The sequence below is a fragment of the Primulina tabacum genome, chromosome 3 (genome assembly GCF_025594145.1).
Source record: "Primulina tabacum isolate GXHZ01 chromosome 3, ASM2559414v2, whole genome shotgun sequence".
Lineage (NCBI taxonomy): Eukaryota > Viridiplantae > Streptophyta > Magnoliopsida > Lamiales > Gesneriaceae > Primulina > Primulina tabacum.
This window is the reverse complement of record NC_134552.1, coordinates 37,869,240-37,895,663: the sequence shown is the minus strand read 5'-3', so window position 1 is coordinate 37,895,663 and position 26,424 is coordinate 37,869,240. Positions and strand designations below refer to the sequence as shown.

At 37.0% G+C, this 26,424-nt stretch overlaps 1 protein-coding gene across 1 annotated transcript; it reads left to right on the top strand.

The window, feature by feature from the left end:
• The first annotated feature begins 24,229 nt into the window (after positions 1-24,229).
• LOC142538695 (uncharacterized) lies at positions 24,230-25,350 on the top strand. The gene is made up of 3 exons (XM_075643996.1): positions 24,230-24,315; positions 24,708-24,999; positions 25,177-25,350. Exons 1-3 carry the CDS (start codon positions 24,230-24,232, stop codon positions 25,348-25,350), a joined length of 552 nt encoding a protein of 183 aa, XP_075500111.1.
• The last annotated feature ends 1,074 nt before the right edge of the window (positions 25,351-26,424 follow it).

Sequence of the window (26,424 nt, the reverse complement as noted above, 5' to 3'; positions counted from 1 at the left end):
GTGGTGGTTGGATGGCGTTAGCCAATAGGTTCACGAATCCTTGTAACGTAGCAACTACGATAGTAGCTATTGCCATCATATCTTCTTGACTGAGATTTACTCTCGGAGGTGGTGGTGGTGGGTTTTCATCTTGGTTGGCACCACGATGGTTACGGTGGTTTCGGGGTGGTCTGCCTGCCATTTCCTATAAACATGTATTTTATTAATTTGTTTGCCACAATATTTAATCAAAGGAATAATTTCATTAAATTGTAAAATTTTTCATACAACCAAATATTTTTCAAAACAAATGATTAATCAAATATTTCTAGATACAATCGAAGCCTATTCTAGAACTCTCTCTCTCTCTACTCGTCTATAACTTCTCCGTCCCCTACTGCTTCATTAATTTCTTCCTCCACAGGGTTCTCTTCCAATTGTTCTATGAGTTCTTCCATATTGACCATCTCATTTTGTAGGTGCTCAATGTAATTCTGCAGTTGTGTGTTGTGGTTATCGAGACTGTGTACTTGCTCCTGTAGTTCTTGTATTGTTGACTGGCTCACTTTTTCATCGATTTCTTGCTCTTCAATCCGCTCCTGAAGACGACGTTGGGTTTTGAGAAGACTATTTTCCCGAATTTTGAGCGTAAAAATCCTATCTTGCGCTTTCTTCAACTCCTGGTTGGTGGTCTCGTGTTGACGATCTGACTCTAGATGATACGCAGCATAACGTCTAACGTCTTCGCATAGTTTCTTCTCTTCCACTCGGGCTTCACGAAGATCCTCCATCATGCATACGTTATTCCCATCCAACTGGTAGTTATCTCTCTCGAGTTTATCATTCTTTTCTTTCAGTGTTTTAATTTCTGACTCCTTTTCCTGAGGTTGTTTCTGAAGTTCATTTATAATGCTTTGAAAGTCCATGTTGGTTTCCTATAAAAACATTTAAATAAGATACTCATCCATTCTTAAATATGCAATAAGATAATAGAAAGTTTCAAAATAGTTTGGTACACATATTATTTTCTTAGTCACAAGTTTACTACAATCCAGATACTTTATTATAATACTAATCTAATCGAACATCTCTCCGCCATCACTGTCGCTGGCACTGTCGTCTCCGGCCACCTCCATCGGTGCTACCTCCTCTTCTTCCATATTCTCTATCACCAAATGTAGGTAGTTGTTTTGCTCTTGAAGTCTGTCCATAGTGCCGTGAAGCTTCAAAATGTACCGATCCTGCCTGGCGCTATACTCCTCCTGACGATGACGGGCTTGAGCAGCACGTCCTCTTTCTGTTTCTACTCTCTCTAGCAATTCTCTGTTCAGCGAAGCAAGACGGGCAATGCGAGCTGAATCTGTGGGTATCTGAAGAAGTTGTCTCTCAGCCAAGTCCAGATGATGAGCAAGTCGATGTACGTCGGTCTCCAATATGTGCCTAATCTCACTAAGCTCTTGTTTTTCCAGCTTCTCCCTAGCCAGTTGCGCCCTCAAGGTTGCAATCTCCCTAGCTTGATTATCTATGGTAAGCTGACGCATACGAAGAGCAGCCTGAGCGCGAGTACGTGGAGCAGCCATTTCCTAGGATGAAATGGAAGTAAAGCATCAGAATCGTATAAAGGATAGAAAGGCACAAAAAAAGGGCACAATTAAAGTGGTCGTGGAAAAATTTTTTATTCTAAGAATTGCGAAACGATTGAAGGGATAGATTTTTGAAATCTGTTCGAAATTTAGGAAACAGATGGAAGTTGAATTTCAAGAACAGATGAATGTTGGACTCAAATTGGGATGCACTAGGCTTTTGCCAAAATTTGACTTCGCCAAATTTTGTCTGTCAAAATCCCAGCGGGATTATGAACCTTGCGGCTCTGATACCACATAAATGTCACGCCTCGAGTCCGAAGCATCGGTGACATCCGGCATTGTTTAACAACTAAATTGAAAACAATAGAGCCTCGTATCAAATCAAACCAGTCTTTTTCATAAATAAAGTATTGTCTTACAATGACAATGGAATAAAATACATCAGAGTTTCAAATAGCGGAAACGAAAGAAAAGCAAAATCTTGAGTTCTGATCTTGATCTCCGGTTCACCAATCCCAGAAGGCATCTTGCTCTTCCTCATCCAGTTGCTCCTCATTTTTATCTGAAATTTGTAAGGGGTGAGTGTTTTGGAAAACACTCAGCAAGTGGAGGTCGATCAATTCCAAAGATACATATAGAATTTAGTTTTCCTAAAACGTTCTTTTAACAGACTTTCAAAACTTAATATTCTTAACTTATCAGGACAGAGACAAATCGAATAAATGACAGAATTCATCAGATGATTCAGAACAATTCAGAAACCGATTAACTCAATTCAGAACATAACATATCAGAACATACAGAACATTGTTACTCATCTCATTTCCATGGTCAAATTGTCCCCAATATGTTAGTCCTCTAAGGGGTGAGGCCAGAACATGGTTTTATACCCACCGATGGGGGCCAGATAGAAATGGTTTTATACCCACCATTGGGGGCCAGACAGAATCACAATTCTCGTCCTATTTCAAATCAATTTGTAACAGTGCAACACGAAATTCACATTTACCAGACAGAACGTATCAGAGTTTTCAGATATCAGAGTTTCAGGCGGATTCAGCGGAACCAAAGATTTTCGGACTACAAACAGAGCACATAATCGATAGAAATTTTAAAATAGAACATACTGAATTTTCAAAAAAAGTACACACATAAACGCATGTCATAACTTATATATTCAAGTTTTAAAAATACAAAAAGTATACGTAACAAAATTCCACTTACAATTTCTTGAACGAAACTTCCTTGCAAAAATTCGGCAATACTTCGGTGTGATTCTAACAACTGTTGTCGTTGATCGGGCAGTACTTTGACGCAATATTGTAACTCCAAACTGCACGAACAATACCTCTTTTTTCTTTCTCGATCTTGGCCGTGACTTGGGAAGGGTGAGGGGAGGCCGAAAATATGGAGAGTATGTTGAAGGGGTGAGGCCGAAAATATGAGAGCTTTTGGGAGCTTTTTGATGTGCCCTTTGTCTAGCATAGACCCTTGTATTTATAGGCAAATTTGTGTCTCTTTGGCTCCCCCTTGGCCGATTCCTTAGAGCTCAAGAATGGCAATAATGGTGTGATCATCCCCAAGAGCCACCTTGATCATTTCAATGGTCATTTCTTACACCATGAATTTGTACTAACCCTTAGCTTAATCCCTTAGCTCCTTTATGGGTTTACTTAAAAGTCTTTTCTTGCATATTTAATTTTTTCAAACCTTTAGCTTAACTTTTAGCTCCGTTTTTGGTCTTGTTAGGACAAGCTTGGTTGAGCTTCTTCGAGCTGAAGGTTCGATTCCTTGAGCTGGGGTTTCACTCCTCTTGTGAAAATTCTTCGATTGATATGGTTATTTGCAGCTTGGCATCCCGATGAACTATTCCTTGAGCTTAGAAGCTACTTTCTTGAGTTAAATTTGTTGAAAATCTAAGTGGATATTCAAGTTGTTTAGTTGAAACTAAAATTGATGAGCTTATTTTAAGTAAATTTTCAAGTTCAATTTACTTACTTGATATGCTTCGGATCGTAAAATCTTGGGTTCTCACAAAATGCTTGCATGATATTTATTAAATAATTAAAAGGATGATTGCATGAATAAATGATTATATAACATGATTTCAGGAAATTGAGAAATTTACCCGAATATTCGATAATAGGCAGGGGAAAGGAGACAGGGGACGACCAAGACAGGAATAATAATTTATCATTAAATATGTACAAGGCTTCCCTAATATGATTACAAATGATTTAATTTTCTTAAAAATGGTTGAATTCGAATTATTTTACGAGTCGAGCTCGATTTTTCCCAAGAAGCCGATTTGGACAAATAAGGAGTTTTAAAAGATCAAAAATATTATTTTTGAGAAATTAGTTTTATAAAATTTTATGTTTCAATTAAATAAGTGTTATTGGACTCAATTTAATTATTATAGAAGGCCCAATTTCCCTCAAGCTTGCAAGCCCAAAACTCAAGCCCATTAGCATGTTGATTAAAATTATAAATAAGATACCTAGGCTTCCCAAACACAATAATTCAGCCCTTGCAGCCGAAATCACACACCATTCACTCTCAAAATTTAGAAAATAATGTTGGGAAGAAAATCTAGGATTCTTCGTCGTCCGGTCGTCCAAACATCGCACCCTCGCCAACGATCGTCTATTCGAGCGATATAAACGCAAAGACACCTATTTATAAACATTTTAAAACATCATACAAATTATAGTAAGCATGATTTAATTGTTTATGCATGAAAAATATGATTGTGGGATTATTTTTATGGTAGATCGTATATTTTCAAAAAAAACTCGATGATTTTACATTTATATGAAAAATGTTATGAATCCAATGGACACGCTGCCAACATAGGATGTTATATGAATGAATAATGGTTAAAAAATAATAAAATTAAAGGTAAAACATGCTGGAAACGAAGGGGAAAAAAACCAGGAGAGAAGCCAAGGGTTTTTGAGTTTTGCTTGATTCTTATGGACTCATCTAGGGTGCATGGGGCAATGGGGCTCGACCTGGTCTGGAGGATGAGTCATAACGATCGTGGTTAGGTCCTAGGAACCGTGTATTAGGTCTAGGGAGGAGTCCACGAAAGTTAGGACCCTCCCCAAGCTACTCCTCGATCGGCGGCTGCACAAGGGGGCTGCGGTTCGGTAAGGGCATGGGCTAGGTGGTCTAGGCAATGGCCAATGATGGTACGGTGAGGGTAGGAAGGTCCAGGCTCAGTGGTGGCTTGGGTAGATGCCTCCACGCATAGATAGCAGCAGCAACGTGAGAGGAGAGGCGCCCAGCTTGTATCTTTGGGCAGGGCTTCATGCGTGAGTCCAGAGGTCTGGTCTGGGCTTGGTTGGGTCTAGACGTGATCCAGGCTCGGTTAGGGTCAGGGTGGTATGGTGGTGGCTCGGCTGGAAGTGTCCTAAGTTGGCTAGGAGTCTTGGACGTTAAGGATAGCATGCGCGCATCAAGGGCTTTGTGCCAGGAGTCTTGTGCGTTGGTTAGGGTCAGGTTCTATGGGTCAGGGTTAGTAAATAGGGTGCCTAAGTGGGTTGGCTAAGGTTTGGCTAGAGGTGGCTAGACCGTGGCTCGACTAAATTGGGATATGGCTCGGGTTTTTCCCTTAAGGGTCAAAAACAAAAATATAGGAAGAAAAATTGGAACCATGGGTCCGCGGGTGTGGTTCATTGCTCACGAGGGTAGATTAGGTAAAAAGTCTATGTTTGAAGTTTGGGATCAAAATATTGAGTTTTGAATTTATCCGGAATTTAATCGCTTCTCGAATAGTTAATTTAAGAATTAATTGAAAAGTCTCGAATTATGCCGAATAAAATTATGAAAAATTATATTTAACCTTAAATAATTATTTTGAATAAACCAATGTCATTAAAAGAAAGAAAAAGATAAAATCGATAATTTTTACGTCTAGGGGCAAAACGGTAATTTTACACTTGGAAAATATGTAAAAGTTTGGCAGCGTCCGAAAAGATCATAACGCATGTTAAATGATAATTTATAATTTAAAATGATGATTTTAATGAAAAAAGTGTATTTTATGATTTATGGTAAAGCAGTGCAATTTATACTTTGTAAAATGATATTTTTCGAAAGTTATGATATTTTATGCTTTTAAAAGAAAATGAAAAATATTTTGAGAGATGTGAATCGACTGTGACAAATTATATATGATTTTGTTGGGATGTCGTGAGGGCAAAAGGCCCCAGAGAGAGCCCATTTAATGGAGAAGGCCTAGAGAGAGCCCATTTATGGGAAAAAGGCCCCAGAGAGAGCCCGTCTATGGGAAAAGGCCCCCGACGAAGCCCCGATGATCGTATTTCCTTGGTCGAGCCTAGTGCCCATCCCCATGGACCATGTGGAGCTGAAGACTGATCAGTCGACCAAATGATAAAAGCTAGTCACTTTCAAGAATTAAACTTCACCCAAGTTGATAAAAGACTAAAAGTTTTATGATTAAAATGATTTTTTATGATATATGATTAAAAAATATTTTTAAAATGATTTATTTATACTTAAAACTTATTTCTAAATGGTTTATTTATGTTGAAAATATTATTTGATACTCATGTTTACAACGTACTGATTAATTAGACTCATTATATTTGTATGATGCAGGATATGATTATATTATGGGAGACCTTGACGCTTGAGTGGATCGAGTGCTGCATTACACTCCCGAGGGACCTTTATGTTTCCACACTAGCTTGATAGATAAAAGATTTAAAGATTTATGTTAATGATTTATTAGAGATATTTTTATGCTTTAATTTTATGGTAGTTGATCTTTTTAAAGGTCGACGTACGATTTTTGGTTAATCGATTATTTAGGTATATTTTGATACACTTGAGATTTAAATGTTAAATATTATGATTCATGAAAATGTTAAGTTATTTTAATTAGTATTTATGAGTTCATGATTTAAAAAAAGAAAAAAAAGAAAATCGAGGTCGTTTTATGAATGCTTTGGGAAACACTCAGAAAGTGGGGTCAATCGATTACCACAAATACATATAATGATAAATTAAAAAATATTTTCAAAACCTATTGTATCGAGTTATCATATCAGAAAAATAACCAAATTAGAGTCGAAATGTAGAACGGAGATTATTAAAACAATTCAGAACAGAACAGATCGGAACAAACAGAACACTGTTATTCATCTCGTCATCCATGGTCAAATTGTCCCCCATATGATAGTCCTCTAAGGGGTGAGGCTAGAACATATTTTATACCCACTGAAGGGGGCCTGACATAACACAATTTTATACCACTGATGGGGCCCAGACAAAATTTACAATCGTCGTTCCATATCCAACTCGATTCATAACCGTGTATTACAGAATCATATTCATCAAACAATACTTATCAGAATTACGAGAGGACTCGGCAGAATCAAAGAATATTGAAGACAGAAGACACATAACGTACATCTATCGAGATTTTAAAAATATATTATCACAATTTTCGAAAAAATTAGTTAGACACACATACAAGTATGTCATCATATACTTACACAAATTTTAAATTACAAAGGAATACATTGCAAAAACCCACTTACCGTAATTTTGAATATGTGGTTCGAAACTTGCAGATACTTAGACGAATGGTAGCCGAACTTGGACAAGAACCTAAGGACGGTGTGGAAAGCAATTCACAACACTAAATAGCTGGATCAACTCTTCTTTCTTTCTACTAGGTTGCATTGGTGGAGAGGTATTTGTGAAGGGAGAGGACCGAAATTTTGGTTGGCTTTTTTGGAGTGATTTTCTTTTTTTTGGAGTGATTTTCTTCAGCATGTGATGTGATATTTATAGGTGGAAGAGTGACCTTTCCCTTGCCTCCATTCAGCTGAAACTTGTCTCTCCAAGTGCCCAAGGTTGATGGTCCAAGTAGACTCAAAGTAGTCAAACTTTATCCAAATTCAAGGATCATTTTGGTTAACTCAAGGGTCATCTCTTGGATATTAAATTTGTCTAGTCCTTTAGCTCTTCCGAGCTCAATTTTTGATTCTTCTAGGACAAGAAGGGATGAGCTTCCTTGAGCTAAAATATCGGGTTCATGAGCTAGGGTTTTACTCCTCCGGTGATGACTCTTCGATTGTTGCGGTTTCTTATGACGTAGATCCCTTTTGAGTTAATCCTCGAGCTTTTGAGTTACTCCCTCGAGCCTTTTTAGTTGAAAAATTATGTTTATAGTTGAGTTTTATGGTTAAGCTTAAAGTTTTGGGATTAATTTCGAGTTTTTTTACTTATATTATTTGTTTCGAAATTCCGAATCCTCACATCCCACCCTTCTTATTGAAAGTTTCGCTCTCGAAACTTGGATTAGCTAGATATTTTAAAAGGATGAGGGTATCGAGTGCGCATACTTTCTCCTAATTCCCACGTTCCGTATGATTTGACAATTGTATCTTGACATATGGGATTGTTCAGTGTCTTAGTACTTGATCTTTAGTGTCCACTATTCAATTAGGAACCTCTTCATATTTCAGCTCTTCGTTTAGGTGTCCTTCGGTCATTAGCGGTGCAACTTTAAGAATGTGACTTGGATCTGGGACATATTTTCTTAGTTGTGAGATGTGGAAGACGTTGTGAATTCTTGACATGTCTGGTGGTAAAGCCAGTCGGTAGGTTAGAGTTCCCACTTTTTCTAGTATCTCGAAGGGTCCGACATATATTGGATTTAATTTTCAAGACTAATGAACCGAACCACTCCATTTATAAGTGAGACTTTAACATAAGATTTTTCACCGATTTCAAATTCCAACGGTCTTCGCTTTAAATCAGCCCAGCTCTTTTGTCGATCTTGAGCTGCCTTGAGTCTTTCCTTGATAATGGCTACTTTGTTAATGTTTACTTGAACAAGCTCAGGTCCAGTGATAGCATTTTCTCAGACTTCATCCCAATACAGAGGTGACCTACACTTTCGGCCATACAGTGCTTCATACGGAGCCATTTCGATACTACTGTGAGAGCTGTTATTATAGGAAAATTCTATCACAGGTAAATATTCGCTCCAATTTCCTTGATAATTCAGAGCACATGCTCTCAACATGTCCTCGACGGTTTGAATTGTCCCTTCAGTTTGGACATCAGTTTGAGGATGATAAGCCGTGCTGAGAGTTACTTTGGTTCCCATGTCTTCTCGAAAAATTTTCCAAAATCGTGATACAAATATTGGGTCTCTGTCGGATAATATACTTGCCGGAATCCCGTGTAATCTCACTATGTTGTCCATGTACAGGGTGACTAGTTTATCCAGGTTGTAATTCATTCGAACTGGTGAGAAATGTGCTGATTTGGTTAATATGTCAACGATTACCCAAATCACATCGTGACTTTGTCTTGATTTTTGTAATCCTACTACGAAGTCCATGGATATGTGTTCCCATTCCCACTTTTGTATTTCTAATGGTTTTAGAAGTCCTCCAGGCCATTGATGTTCCACTTTGACTTGTTGACATGTTAGGCACTTCGAAACAAAGACAACTACGTCTTTCTACATTCCATTCCACCGGCAATTATTTTTCAAATCTCGGTACATCTTGGTGCTTCCCAGGTGGACTAAAAATTTCTTCTTATGTGCCTCGGATATCACTTCTTCCCGAATCCCATCGATGTCTGGTACACACAAATGTCCTTTCATCCAGAGAACAACATTCTAATCGGTTTGGAATTCTTGGGTTTTTCATTCTTGAATTTGTTCCTTAATCTTCGTGATGGAGAGATATTGGCTTTGTTTCAATTTGATTGCTTCTCGAAGGCACAGTTGCGTTGGTAGAGAGGATAAGCTCACCTTCCCAATGTTCCTTCAGCTCAAAGCATCAGCTACCTTATTTGCCTTACCCGGATGGTAATTGATCGATAAATCGTAATCCTTCAGAATTTCAATCTACCTTCTTTGCCTCATGTTTAAATCTTTTTGAGTGAATATGTATTTGAGACTCAGGTGATCAGTAAATACTTCGCATTTGACCCCATAAAGGTAATGTCTCCAGATCTTTAGCGCAAATACAATTGCAGCTAATTCAAAATCATGAGTTGGGTAATTTTGCTCATTGGGTTTTAACTGCCTTGATACGTGGTCAATTACCTGACCTTCCTGCACAAGCACACACCCTAATCCGCCCTTTAAAGGGTCACTATATATTGTGAAGTTCTTGTCATCCTCGGGAAGAACTTGTACTGGTTTAGATGCAAGCTTTTTTTTAAGGTTTCAAAGCTTTTCTCACATGCTGCATTCCAAATGAATTATGAATTTTTCTGTGTGAATTTGGTGAGATGGATGGCTATCGAAGAAAATCCTACAACAAATTTTCTATTTTAACCAGTTAACTCAGAAAACTTCTTACTTCGGTTACGGTCTTTGGTCGAGGCCACTCCATGATCACCTCTACTTTCTTAGGGTCCACTAATACTCCCGACTCAGAGATTATATGGCCTAAAAAAGCAACACTTTTAGCCAAAATTCACATTTCTTGAATTTGGCGTAGAGTTCTTTTTCACACAGTGCCTGGAGGTGAGACACAGATGTTCTCGATGGTCTTCCTCACTTGGTGAGTACACAAAGATATCATCTATGAAAACTACCACAAACTTATCGAGGTATGACTTTAATACCATGTTCATGAGGTTCATGAATGTTGCAGGAGCATTTGTTAGACGAAAAGGCATCACCATGAACTCGTAATGTCCATATCTTGTTCAAAAAGATGTTTTAGAAATATCCTCAGTTTGACCTTCAATTGATGATAGCCTGTTCTTATATCGAGTTTTGAGAAGACGTTGGCTCCTTTTAGCTGATCGAAAAGATCATCTATTCTTGGGAGATGATACTTATTTTTTATTGTGATCTTATTCAACTCCCTATAGTTAATACATAGTCACATGCTTCCGTTCATCCTCTTTACAAACAATACAGGGGCTCCCCATGGGGATGCACTAGATCGGATTTGCTTCTTGTCCAATAACTCCTAAAGTTGCTCTTTTAACTCCTTTAGTTCTGCTGCGCCATTCGATATGGTGCCTTTGAAATTGGTGCAGCACCAGAAACAAAATTAATTTAAAATTCCACTTCTCTATCGGGTATCGCACCTGGCAAATCCTCGGGAAAATAGTGTGGAAATTCCTGAATGACTGGAATATCCAACAGTTTTGGGGCAGCTTCTTCTCTGACCTCACTGATCATTGCAAGGTAAATTTCTTCACCGCTTTTTATGTCCTTCCAGGTTTGTGATGCATATACAAGAGATTTCCGTTTCTTGGACTTTCCATGATATATGATTTCCTTTCGATTTGGAGCCTGAAGTTTGACATTTTTTTCTTTTGACAGTCTACCATGACATGGTTTGTTTGGTCCAGTCCATTTGTCTTTGTTCTCAGGACATTCTTTAATCCGTGTCAAAATTTTCCACATTTGAAGCAAGCTCCCGTATTTCTATAACATTCTGTGATATTATTATGCCGACAAATAGAACAACATTTTCTTTCCTTTTTGACAGCATTGGTAATGGTTCCCTTTGAGTGGCCACTTGACTGGTTTGGCCTCTTGAATTTGGGGCCACTTGAACAGACTAACTGATGAAGGGCCTCTTGTTTTTGCTCTCCTCTTCATTGCGCTTGATGTCTGTTTCTACGCTCATCACCGAGCAAAATTGTTTGGTCTGAATACATCCAAAGCAGACTGAATTCTGCTGTTCAGCCCTTTCTTAAAGCGGTGTATCTTGAGGGTTTCATCTGACATGATGATTGGAACATAGGTTCCAAGATCGTTAAACTTTGATGTATATTCCATCATTATCACGTCTGCATGAAACATCTACTACTTAAAAAGTGCCATAAATTTTTGTTGACAAGCTCATTTTCGAAAGTTTTATAAGTTGCATGCATGCGACATTGCTGAAAAATACACTTTTAAAAATGATCGTAATTAAATAACAAATAAAACACCACAGTTAAAAATGTCCAACTCATCCATCCAAAATGTGCGTAAAAATAAACATATAAAAGTCCTAATAACCATCAACATGTCAAACCAGTGCAGAAAAATGTTCATGCCCACTCTAAACTCATAGAAACATGATGTGCGGAAAATACGGTCCTCAGGTCATGTGCGCACATCCAACCATGCCTACTCAGAATTCGGCACCTCCATCCTCCTCATCAACATGCTCACCTGCATCAAACACGCCTCGTGAGTCTAAAGACTCAACACACCTGTACCGTTAATAGAAAATACATATATATAGCAAGAAACAGTGAAAAGTAATGTAATAAAATACATTTCATTATCTTTAATGCGTAAACATAAACATCTCGTAAAAGCATGCGCGTCAAAACAGCTCATTATAGCATCATATACTTATACATTTACTTTAACTGAATTCAGTTCATTAGTTGTGACTTTCATATCAGCTATAATCGTATTAGCTCTATCGTATCAGCTCTATTTGATGGATATATCTATGTATAACCGTGGTACCCGGCGCCTGTCGGACATCAGCGACAATATTACCCAACTAGAGTGCCTAGGCCTCATCATCACCGTATACATATATCGTTAGTCACAACCAACTCCCATCCTTCAAAAGCATCATCATTTTCATTACTTATCAAAATCATGCATAGACGTAATTTTTAAAACCAAACATTCAACGTATTTTTCATAATTTCATCAAACATCATGATAAAACATGATAAATTTGTTCTCAGAGAGCTGTGAGGACTAAAACTCAACCTGAAACGTCTACTACTTGTTTTTTTAAGAAGTACTAGAATTTTTTTTAAAACCCTCATAATTTCGGCCGAATTACGTACATATGGATAAAATAGTTTTTACATCAATTTAAAATTAATTCAACCCACTAACATTTAAAAATTCCAAAGGAAAATAGTTTGAATAATAAAATCGTCACTCGTTTGAAAATCCTAAATTAGAAATAAAGCTAAAACCAACAACCTCAAAAACCTCTCAAAAAAATAAATAAAATGTCTTAAAATATCTTTAACAAAATCATAAATGATAAACTAGTGCGGTAAACTAGCGCTGGTCCTCGGGTTATGTGCATCTTCAGTTCAGCAAAATCAACCATCAAGACCTCCATTATCATTATTATCATAATCACCTGCATCAATCACATCTATTGAGTTTAAAGACTCAACAGACCATAATTTTGATAACAAGTACTACATATACAAATAACACGCAACAGTGAAAATACTTGTACCTAATATATCATTTTAATGAAGATGCATAAACTTAAACATAAATATTTTCATAAACATTTTCATATTAATATATTCACATTCATATTCATATTCATCATAAACATATTCATATTCATGTTCGTTGAATTCATATCGTTGATTGTGACTTTCGTATTCGTATTTGTATTGGGCGATGGATCCATCTACATGTAACCACAGTACTGGGCGGCGGAGACATCAGCGACACTCTCACCCGTCAACTGAGCCTTGGTCTACGTATTAATATATCATCGTATCATTGTATTCGTATTAGTCATAATCCATTCACATCCTTCAATATTTCGTATTTCCATCACTTTATAAAAACATGCATATAAATATCGTTTTTTCTTTTAAACCAAGCATGAAACATATTTTTTAAATGTCCATATTAAATCATAAAAATCCATAAATCTTTAAAATAAACATTGTAACATATAAAACAGCAATCAGAGCACTGCAATGACGTCTACTATTTTCTTGGGGTAAAATTACCGTTTTAACCCTAGACGTAATTATCCTCGAATTTGACTTTTTTTTAATTCCATTGACTCTAACATATCCCAAGTAATTATTCAAGCTTAAATTAAATTTACCACAATTTTATTTAGTCCAAATTCTAGACTTTTCAATTATTCCATAATTATTCATTTTTATTGCTTTTTAATCACAAATTAATTCAAACTTTAATATAAAATTCCCAAATTAAAAACTTACATTTTTTTATATTATTTTAGCCCTCGTGAACCATGACTCGACTCCCGTTAGCCATGTTTCAAATTAAATTCCAAGAATAAAACCCTAACCGAACCACCTAGACTACACCTCGAGCTATGTTCGTTTTTTCTCGAGCCAAGCCCGAACCAAGCTGAACCAACGCCAAGCCAGACCCCCTATGGAGCCTACTAGACCCTTAGCACCCTAAGAACCTGAACCTAGCCCCAACCGTAAGCCACAACTCCAGCTGCAAGCTCACGGTTGAGAACCCTACTCGGAAAGGAATATTCACATGCGAGCCTAGGACCTATCCACTGGACCAGCCCCTTGTGCACCTTCCTAGGACCCTAGTGATTTTACCTAGCGCAGCCTAAAGCCCCCCAAGACGAGCCCCTTCCCTTTCGCGCTGCTGCGCATCCATTAGCGCACGCATTGATGTGCGCGGGTGGAGTCCTAGCGTGGCTAGGACTCCTTACCTGACTCAAGAACGGCCCTAGCCAGCTCTGGTCCCAGCCAAGACCAAGCCATGCGTAGATTCCCTTCAAAACCGAGTCCTTGACTCACAACCTTGATCAATCGGTTCTAGTTTATTTGGTTCATGTTTGCTGTGTGTTGTGTGTTTCAAGGACACCTTAAGTTCGTGTAAAACAATCCCATATCAATTCCTAATCATGGTAGCCCCTTCTAGCACATATTGAACATGTTTTTGGATCAAAAATCAAGAGTTTAGAACATGTGTATGCATAGTTACGAAAATAATAGGTTGTGTGACTTGTTTTCATTCAAAACCTGATCAAATAAATACTATTGTGTGATGGATGTGTAAAGGGAAGAATATAGCGTGCCTTTGCATTTTTAACGTACGAATTTACGTTGACGATCGCGAAGAACGGTGACGAATGGCGTTGGCTTGAATTTCCCTTGAAGAATTCGAAACTTCCCTTGTTAAATCTTTGTTTGTGCCGTGAGTTGTAGGTGAAAAGGAGTCTTGTTGATTTGTTGGGGGAATGGGCGTGAGTTGTGATTTAATTATGGGGTAGATTGCACTTTAAATACTAAATAAAATTACTAATGGTAGCTTAGGCCCATTAACTAGGTTAGTTAGGCCCAATAAGCCCATTAGCGCGTGATGAAAATATTTTGTTTAGTAAAATTTGTGAAATTATTAGCCGGGATACCAAAACGTTCGTATTTTTGTTGAAAATCCAACACCGATAAAAATTATGTCCAGGCGTATAAAATCACCTCAAAACTCTTTTTTTTCAAAAATAAAAATAAAAAAGTAAGAAAAAGCATCACCCTTATTTTAAATAATCAAAAAAAGTATATAATAAAAACATTTTCTATTTTTCAGCCCTCGCTCTCCATCATCGATCGCAACTCGAATACTTTTTAAAAATACATTATAATACAACCATTTAGAAAAATATATTTTAAACATGTCAACATGCACAACATGATTAATTTATACAATTAAAACAATTAATTGAAATACACAAGAAATTTAATAACTTGCATGCATGTGGTTTACGTAGGACCTTCAAATTTTTGGGGCGTTACAACCTTCCCCCCTTATATTTAAATTTCGTCCTCGAAATTCGCTTATCCTCAAAATTTTACACTAAGTTCTAGTATCCCAATAATCCACGCTTTCGCTTACGTACTCTGATAAAACTTAAGTTTTAGGATGTCCTTACGTCTCCTTGATCCCAATTAAATTTACCTTCTAAATCCTCGTTTGCGAATCGCAACTTAAAACGACCCATGATGACTTAGTGCTATGTTATTATAATCTCGAATTTAAACTTTTCTTAAAATTCTCAATATAAAAAGATGGATGACCATATTTATCGTATATTACTTTCCTTATTTTATACCCAAAATGTTCATCAACTTATCATATTTCAACATTAAAATCTCAGACGCATCCGCTAACGCTTAGATTTTCAAGCCTAATGTTGATTCATCATACAAAACCTTTGACTAACATTTCGTACAACGTTATAACCCAATATATTCCAAGGTTCCAAGTATTCTTTCAAGCCTGAATCATCAAAATTCATATCAGTTAAACCATTCAATTCTCACTTGTGCTAAAATAGTCCCCAAATTCCTTAACAATTGCAAAAATCAATTCTTAATTTCTTCAAAAATTATCCAATTGGTACTAAATTTCGAAATTCCACAATTAATCCATAATTTCTTGACATTCCTATTTCCCTTCTATAGATTTCCCATATCATAATTTTTAATAATTTTAAGCTTATTAACCCAGAATCAATTCTCGTAATCGATAATATCTTTCCATCGAAACCTAACATCCCAAATCGTACATTTTCTTACTTCTAATAATTATTGCAATCTTCGAATCATTAATCCTTACGTGTAATTCCCAAAAATTAATTCAACTAGTAACCATGAATCATCAGTATTTTCTTAGAAACCTACATGTCTCATAAAGCATTCATAATCTTCACGATTAACTTATGACCCAAGAAGTAGAAAATCAATAAAAAATCCCAAAAATCAATACACTCAAATCATTTTCAACATTTCCTAAGGTCCATTAACCAAATTCTTAAACATGTCCAATTCCACCACAAAGCCAGCATGATAGAAATCATATAGTTCTTATTTCATATCATAACATTCGTAAAAATTTTAAAGTATATAATCTTTTAGCATAACAAAATCATGCAACCATGCATGATTTTTAAAAATCATTTATCATGTGAACTTAAACTTAAACTCCATTTAAATCTACGTTTTTAAATCATGCAGCATATACTTAATCAATTTTTGAACAATTTTAAACACATAAAACATATATTCTCATAAAGCTATTAAACATGTGACGTAATCATATAATTCATGTATCCATGCATGTGTCATCCTAAAAATCATATAAAGCATATAAACTTACAAATTTGAGGCTTGACGACTGAGCTTCCAGGTACTGATGGTGGCACAACCCTTTTACAGGAACCTAGCTCTGATACCAACTGAAACGTCCAATACTCGTTTTCTTACAAAGTACTAGAAATTTTTTTTAAACCCTCATAATTTCGGCCGAATTACATACACATGCATAAAATATTTTTTACATCATTTTAAAATTAATTCAACCCACTAAAATTTAAAAATTTCAAGGAAAATAGTTTGAATCATAAAATCGTTACTCGTTTGCAAATCCAAAATTAGAAATAAAGCTAAAACTGTAACTTCTCAAAAAACTCTCAAAAGCATAAATAAAAGTCTTAAATTATCTTTAAAATAATCATAAAAATCATAAATCATAAACTAGTGCGGAAAACTAGCGCTGGTCCTCGGGCTGGTCCTCCGGTTATGTGCACCTTCGGTCCAGCAAAATCAACCATCAAGACCTCCATTATCATTATTATCATAATCATCTGCATCAATCACACCTAGTGAGTCTAAAGATTCAACACACCATAATCATGATAACAAGTACTACATATGCAAATCACATGCAAAAGTGAAAATACTTGTACGTAAAATAAAATTTTCATGAAGATGCATAAACTTAAACATAAACATTTTCATATCAACATATTCACATTCATATTCGTATTCATCATAAACGTATTCATATTCATATTCATGTTCGTTGAATTCCCATAGTTGATTGTGACTTTCGTATTCGTATTTGTATTGGGCAATCGATCCATCTACATTTAACCACAGTACTGGGCGGAGGGTACATCAGCGACACTCTCACGCGTCAACTGATCATTGGCCTACGTATTAAAATATCATCGTATCATCGTATTCGTATTAGTCACAATCCTTTCGCATCCTTCAACATTTCGTATTTCCATCACATTATAAAAACATGCATATAAATATCGTTTTTTTTTTTAAACCAAGCATGCAACATATCTTTTAAATTTCCATGTTAAATCATAAAAATTTATAAACATTTTAACATATAAAACATCAATCATTTAATCTTAATATTATTATTTAATCTTAAATTAAATTTACCTCAATTTTGTTTATATTAAATTCTAGAATTTTCAATTATTCCATAATTATTCGTTTCTAATGTGTCCCGAATTAATTCAAACTATAATATAAAATTTCCAAATTAAAAACATAGACTGTTTTATATTATTTTAGCCCTCATGAACCATGACTCGACCCCTGTGAGCCATGTTTCGAATTAAATTCAAAGAATAAAACCCTAACTGAACCACCTAGACTACACCTCCAGCCATGTTCGTTTTTTCTCGAGCCAAGCCCAAACCAAGCAGGACCATCTTCGAGCCAGACCCCCTATGGATCCTACTGAACCCTTAGCACACTACGAACTTGACCCTAGCCCCAACCGTAAGCCACAACTCCAGTTGCATGCTCACGACCGAGAACCCTACTCAGCAAGGACTCTTCGCGTGGGAGCCTGGGACCTAGCCACTGGACCAGCCCTTGAACCAGCCCCTTGTGCACCCTCCTAGGACCATAGTGACTTGACCTAGCCTAGCCCAGAGCCCACCAGGCGAGCCCCTTCCCTTGCGCGCTGCTGCGCACCCATCCCCGCATGCGCTGATGTGCGTGGGTTGAGTCCTAGCTTGCTAGGACTCCTCCCCAGCCCATTTACTTGAGTCCTAGCCTGGCTAGAACTCATTCCGTAACTCAAGCATGGCCCTAGCCAGCCCTGGTCCCAGCTGAGACCAAGCCATGCCTAGATTCCCTTGAAAATCGACCCCTTGACTCACAACCTTGATCATTCGGTTCTTGTTTGCAGCATGTTGTGTGATTCTAGGAAACCTTAAAAATCGTGTAAAACAATCCCATATCACTTCCTAATCATGGAAGCCCGTTCTAGCACATATTGAACATGTTTTTGTATCAAAAATCAAGAGTTTAGAACATGTATATGCATAGTTACGAAAATAATAGTTTGTGTGACTTGTTTTAATTCAAAACCTGATCAAATAAATACTATGGTGTGATGGATTAGTAAAAGTAAGAATATGGCGTGCCTTTGTTTTAAAACACGAATTTACGTTGACGATCACTGATAAGTGCAATTTATTGTACTTTTATTACTTTTTTTAACTTGTAATTCTTTGATTCTTGAGTAGGTTTTATGTGATTTGTTGTTGTTTTTGTTTTTATAGTTTGGAAGCTTAGAATGAGAGTGTGGAGTATTAAAGTGTAGAATTGGAAAGTGCAAAAAATAAAAAAATACAGAAGCAGCAGCGCACCCGCGCTACTACATATACCGCAGCCGCGGTAAAGCAGTGCACCCGCGCTAAAGTCAACACCGCACCTGCGCTCGCACACCAGAACCAACACCGCACCTGCGGTATCCTCTTGACCACACCCGCGCTCCTTGCAAAAACAGAATCCGGAAAATCTGTATTTTTGTGTGCTGCGCATGAAAGTCCAAGATATTGGTGTGCTACGAATTGAGGCTGTCTGGACTATAAAAAGACATCATATACTTACCATCTAGGTTATTGGAGAGCCAAGGAAAGAGTGGAGGCTGCTGCTAGAAGATTGAAGACTCTAGTTCATCAAGTTTTTTTTTTAAATCTGCTGCACAACTCTGGGGACGGAATTAGCACTTTCAAACTCTTGTTCTAAGTTCTTCTTTATTTTATTTTTCAGTTGATATGTCTTGTTTCAAAACCTTGTTTTGTTGTTTTGTTTGTGTTATTATGAACTAATTGTTATTTCTAGAGGAAAGATGGAACAAAACTAGAAACCATGTGTTAGTAATCTATGAACTAAGCTATTTAAGTTCTTTTTATTGTTCATTTGTATTGTTATAATCTTAATGCTTTCAATTTATTGGCCATAATTTGAATGATTTATATGTTTACAATTTATCACTCGGAAGAGGAAATTATAAACAAGAAATGAGAAAAATACATCAATGGTATTTACAGAGTTTGGAAGGGCCTATATCGCTATCGAAGCTAATAGAAAATCTAGTGCTTGTTGTGTTATTTATTTATAGATTGTTGATGGAAATGTTGCAATCCATTTTTAAATAATTATAGTATACTCAACACTCGGGAGAAGGGAGTAGGTAATTATAGGATTCTTGGCTAATGAATAAGATTGATTTTTATAACATAGCTACAATCAATTACACATGGTGGACAGTTGCGTGAAATCGGACCTCTAGATCTTTTATTCCTTTGTTAATTGTTATAAATTAGTGTTACATTTAAATCCATTTGCAATTTAGTTATTATTGCAAAAAAATCTTTTAATTGATTATTCTAAATAAAGTCGAGACTATTTTAATCACAAGTACTAATATACATTATATACATTCCTCGTGGGATCGACACTTGTACTCGAAAATACATTTTACTATAACTTGACGTCGTGCGCTTGTGAGCAATTAAGAAATCACGCAACAAGTTTTTCGCGCCGTTGCCGGGGATGTTTATTTTAAATTTTATTTGTATTGTTACCAAAATTAGTCTAGATTTTAATTTAGAGCTGTTTTTATTGTATTACATTAAACATTGATTTGTTTGTTATCTTTGTTTGACAGTGCATGCGAAGATCGCAAAATATTGACTTGCTTATCTTTGATCCCGAGATCGAAAGAACCACAAGAAAATTAAGAAAGACAAGAAGAGAAGCGATTCAAACAATGGCTGACAACAGAGATAACGAAAATCCACCTCCTGCATTACCCATTAGAGATCATTTTAGGCCGGTACTAAATGCTCATTATTAGGGCATAAGCACGAGGGCCTATTAATGCAAACAACTTTGAGCTCAAGCCCGCATTGATAAACATGGTTCAACAGAACCAGTTTGGGGGAGCCTCTACTGCAGACCCTCATCTACATCTCAGAACATTCCTTGAAATCACTGACACGGTAAAGATAAATGGTGTTCCTGATGATATAATTCGATTGCGCTTGTTTCATTTTTCTCTTAGGGACCAAGCAAGAGGATGGCTCCAATCGCTTCCTTTGGAGAGTATCACTACTTGGCAGGAGTTAGCAACCAAGTTCCTTGCTAAATATTTTCCACCTGCGAAGTCTGCACAGTTGAAAATGGAGATAAGTACTTTTAAGCAGACTGACTTTGAGCAATTATATGAGGCATGGGAACGGTATAAGGAGTTGTTGAGGAGGTGTCAAAACCATGGTTTTGAAGATTGGGTACAAATTGAATTATTTTACAATGGTTTGAATGGACAAACAAGAGGCATTGTGGATGCAGCAGCTGGTGGCACGATATTTGCCAAATCACCTGATCAAGCATATGATTTGCTTGAACAGATGACCATTAACAGTCAGTGGCCATCTGAGAGGTCAAGAGTAAAGAAACAAGATGGAATTTATGCCGTAGATCCTATTACATCACTAACTTCACAAGTTTCAGCTTTAACAACTCAAATTGCTGCTATGAATAAATCTAGTACACCAGAGGTTTAAAATGCATCGGTTGTTATTAAGAACCACATATTCCTGATGAGGCGCATTATATCAACAATAGGAATTTTGTTGGATACGGAGGATATCGAGGTAACCCTCCCCCTAACACTTATCATCCTGATTTCAGAAATCATGAGAATTTTTCATATGCTAATAATAAGAATGTGTTGAATCCTCCACCGGGGTTCAACACATTTAAGGGGGAAGGAAAGCCTTCACTTGAGGATCTAGTTGGGACATTTGTTGGTGAATCTAGTAAAAGGATGGCTAGGACTGAATCTTGTCTTGATGGCATGGAAACTCACAAGGGAAATATAGGTGCCACAATGAAATCATTGGAGACACAGATTGGACAATTGGCTAATGCATTGAGAGATCAAAATAGAGGTCAATTCCCAAGTAATACTGAAGTAAATCCAAAGGAGCAATGCAAAGCTGTAACTTTGAAAAGTGGAAGAGAACTTGTGGTTAAAACATTCAAAGAGAATGAGGAAAATGAGAATAGAGTTAAAGAAGATGAATGTGAAAATGGAAAGGAGAACAAGGTTGAGGAGTCTCGGATTGAAACTGAAGTTGAACGGATTCCTATACTGAAACCGACTCTTCCATATCCACAGAGATTTAGGAAGAAGATTATTGATGATCAATTTGCAAATTTTTGGAGATTTTCAAGAAGATTCACATCAACATTCCATTTGCTGATGCTTTAGAGCAAATGCCAAACTATGCAAAGTTCATCAAAGATGTGATGTCAAAGAAGAGGAAGTTGCAAGAGTTCGAGACAGTGAAGTTGACCGAAGAGTGCAGCGCCATTCTCCAAAAGAAGTTACCACAAAACTAAAAGATCCAGGGAGTTTTACTATTCCTTGTATTATTGGTAGTACTCATGTTAATAAAGCTTTATGTAGTCTTGGAGCGAGTATTAATCTTATGCCATTTTCTGTTTATAGGGACTTGGAGCTTGGGGAGGTAAAACCAACCACTATAACTTTGCAACTTGCAGATAGGTCACTCACCTATCCTCATGGAATTGTTGAAGATGTTTTGGTAAAAGTTGACAAGTTTATCTTCCCTGCTGATTTTGTAATACTTGATATGGAGGAAGATCAAGATGCCCCATTGATTTTTGGGCGACCTTTCTTAGCCATTGGAAAAGCATTGATAGATGTACACAAAGAAGAACTCATCTTGAGAGTTGATGGGAAAGCTGTGGTATTCAACATCTATAAGGCTATTAAAGGTAACGACGAGGTGAGTACTTGTAAAAGTATTGATATAATTGACTCTTGTGTTGATGAGATTGGTATAGGTCATACAACAGAAGATCCATTAGAAAGATGCCTTTCTAGTATTGTCAGTAGAGTTGATGATGATTATTGGGAATTGAGAGAGCAACTTTTAGCTCTTGAAGAATTGCCAAAGGTGAAGGAAGCCGCATAGGAAAAGTTGGAAGAAGAAAAATGTTCAGAGATAATACCTTCATCCCCTGTTTTGAAGGAATTGCCAAGCCATCTTTGCTATGCTTTCTTGGGTGAGAAGTCGACATATCCTGTAATTATCTCTTCCTCTTTTACTTTAGATGAAAAAGAGAAATTGTTGAGAGTGTTGAGAAAATTTAGAACTTCATTTGGGTGGTCGATTTCTGATATCAAGGGGATTAGTCCCACCATATGCATTGCATATGATTTTAATGGAAGAGTCATACGCTCCTTATGTGGATCATCAGAGAAGGTTAAATACAGCCATGAAAGAGGTAGTCAAAAATGAAGTGTTGAAATTGTTAAATACTGGAGTTATATATGCTATTTATGACAGCAGTTGGGTGTCTCCTGTGCAAGTAGTGACTAAAAATGGTGGAATGACTGTGGTAAAGAATGAAAATGATGAATTAATATCTACTCGTACTGTGACTGGATGGCGAGTATGTATTGATTATAGGAAGTTGAACAATGCCACATGTAAAGATCATTTTCCATTACCTTTTATTGATCAAATGCTTGATAGACTTGCTGGTTATTGTCACTAATTTTTTTTAGATGGTTATTCATGTTATAACCAGATTGCTATAGCACCAGAAGATCAAGAGAAGACAACATTCACGTGCCCCTATGGAACGTTTGCTTTTTGGAGGATGCCTTTTGGGCTATGCAATACACTTGTTACTTTTCAGAGATGTATGATGGCCATATTTGAAGACATGGTGGAAGACATCATGGAAGTCTTCATTGATGATTTCTCGGTACTTGGATCTTCATTTGATCACTGTTTACATAACCTTTACCTCGTTTCGTAGAAATCTCAAGAAAAGAACTTGGTTCTGAATTGGGAGAAGTGTCATTTTATGGTCCAAGAGGGTATTGTTCTTGGACATAAAGTGTCTTCAAAGGATTAGAGGTAGACAGAGCCAAAGTAGTTGCAATTGAAAAGCTTCCACCACCAAAGAACATCAAAGGGATAAGAAGTTTCTTAGGACACGCCGGGTTTTATCGTAGATTTATCAAAGATTTTTCTAAGATTACTAAACCTTTGTGTAATTTGCTTGAAAAAGAATCTACTTTTATTTTTTATGGTGATTGTTTGCAGGACATTTGAGAAGATCAATAAAGCATTGGTGAGAGCACCAATCATGATAGTACCAGATTAGAAGGAGCCCTTCGAGTTGATGTGCGATGCTAGTGATTATGCTATAGGTGTGGTGTTGAGCCTAAAGGCGTGATAAATTTTTTAGATCAATCTACTATGCAAGTCGAACCATGGATGCTGCACAACAAAATTACACAACTACTGAAAAGGAGATGCTTGCAGTACTGTTTGCATTTGACAAGTTTAGACCTTACTTGGTTGGCACAAAGGTAATTGTTTTCACTGACCATGCAGCTATTCGATACCTATTTGCCAAAAAGGATGCAAAACCACGCTTGATAAGGTGGATCTTATTGCCCCAAGAGTTTGATTTTTAAGTTAAGGATAGGAAGGGGTGTGAAAATAAAGTAGCCGACCACTTGTCACGGCTCGAACTTGAAGATAAAAAAGATGAAGGAACCATAAAAGAAGCATTTCCAGATGAACAGCTGTTTGAGGTAAATTCGAAACTCCCTTGGTTTGCTGATATAGCCAACTTCTTTTCCTGTGATACTCTCCCTCCAGATTTGAATTATCACCAAAAGAAGAAATTCTTTCACGATGCAAAGTTTTACCTATGGGATGATCCATACGTATTCAAGAGATGTGCTGAAAAAGTTATAAGGAGATGCGTGGATGGCGTCGAAGCACAACAAATTCTGGAGCAATGCCACTCGTCACCTTATGGTGGACATTTTGGAGCAACACGAACAGCAGCTAAGGTATTTCAATCTGGTTTCTATTGGCCTAGTATGTTTAAAGATAGTTATACCTTACTAAAATCATGTGATAGATGCCAGAGGTTAGGAAACATTTCTAGACGTCACGAACTACCACTGACGATTATTTTGGGAATAGAACTTTTTGACGTTTGGGGCATTGATTTCATGGGACCTTTTCCTTCTTCTTTTGGTAATTCTTATATTTTATTAGCTGTGGATTATGTTTCAAAATAGGTGAAAGCAATCGCCACCAATACTAATGATGCTCATGTTGTAGCTAAATTCGTGCATAAGAACATCTTCACGAGGTTCGGAACACCGAGAGCCATTATAAGTGACGAAGATACGCATTTTTGCAATAACATTTTCATCTCACTTTTGGCTAAATACAGTGTGAAGCATAAAGTGGCACTGGCGTATCACCCCCAATCGAATGGACAAACTGAAATATCCAACCTGGAAATTAAACAAATATTGGAGAAGACAGTCAACATTAACCGGAAGAATTGGGCACTCAAGTTGGATGATGCACTATGGGCATATCGAACCGCATTCAAAACACCTATTGGGATGTTTCCCTATAGGCTCGTATTTGGTAAAGCATGTCACTTGCCACTAGAGTTGGAGCACCGAGCATTCTGGGCAATTAAGAAGTTGAACTTTGACTTGAAAGCATCTGGCGATGTCAGAAAATTGCAACTAAATGAAATGGAAGAATTCCGAAATGACGCATATGAGAATGCCAAGATCTACAAAGAGCAGACTAAGAAGTGGCATGACAAAATCATTGTTTGAAGGGAGCTCAAACCGGGGCAACAAGTATTATTATTCAATTCTCGTCTGAAGTTGTTTCCTGGTAAGTTGAAGTCGCGATGGTCAGGGCCATTTGTTGTGGAAACAGTGTACCCTCATGAGGCTATCGAGCTAAAGAGTAATGATGGAAGAACTTTCAAGGTGAATGGACAGCGGATTAAGCCTTACTATGGGACCGAAGTAAGGAATATCGACATCATTGAGTTGAGCGAACCACCATGAACAAAATTGGTATAGTCGGGCTGACGACGTTAAACCAAGCGCTTATTGGGAGGCAACCCAAATTTTTGGTTTCTTTATTGCATTTCGTCTTTGGTTTTGCTTTTACTTTTGCATTCTTATTTTAGGTTGTGTATTTTTTGGAATAATGGGTTTTTATATCTTTCCAAATCTTATGAATCCCAATTGTGTTTTTTTCAGGATTAAAACTGGAGGAGAAAACAATTTCTAAGAGTGCACCCGCGCTGGAAGTATACCGCACCTACTGTGGTTGAAGACTGAAAACAAATAAATTTTCCAGTAGCCATACTGCACCCGCGGTAGTTTATAGAGTGCACCTGCGGTGGATGTTGAAGTAAAAACAGAAAAATTCCAGAACCATTAGCGCACCCGTGCTACGTTTGACACTGCACCTGCGGTCGATGAAAGTCGAAAATTCAAAAATTCCAGTAGCCATACCGCACCCGCGGTAGTTTATAGAGCGCACCTGCGGTGGATGATGAAGGTCTAAAATAAAAAAATTACAGTAGCTACACCGCACCCGCGGTAAGCTAAGCACCGCACCCGCGATCACTGAAGGTCGAAAATAAAAATTTTCCAGAATCCTGAACGCACCCGCGCTATGTTTATCACCGCACCCGCAGTCGATGTTTTTAAAGTCTGAAACAGGCACACATTGGACATAACGAAGAACAATTCTACTCCACCTCTTAATCACTTCGAAATACTCACTCAAGAACACATTTCACACTCGATTTTTTTTCTTCAAATGCACATTTCCCACTCCACACATTCATACCTTCAATAATTTCATCAATATCCATCTTCATTCCACAAAATCAACACCAAACCTAGGGTTTGAAAGGGGGCTCGAAAATTTTCACAAAGAATTGATTGGAGCTTCGATTTTGTTCTTACAAGAATCATTTCAACACTCAAGGTGAGAAATTCCATACTATATTGGCTTTGAAATTCAGAAATTATTGGTGCCATTGGTTATGAAAGAAATAGCAAATTTAGTGGAGTATATTCTTGACATTGTTGATTGGAGTTGATTGGATTGGTGTGTATATTGTT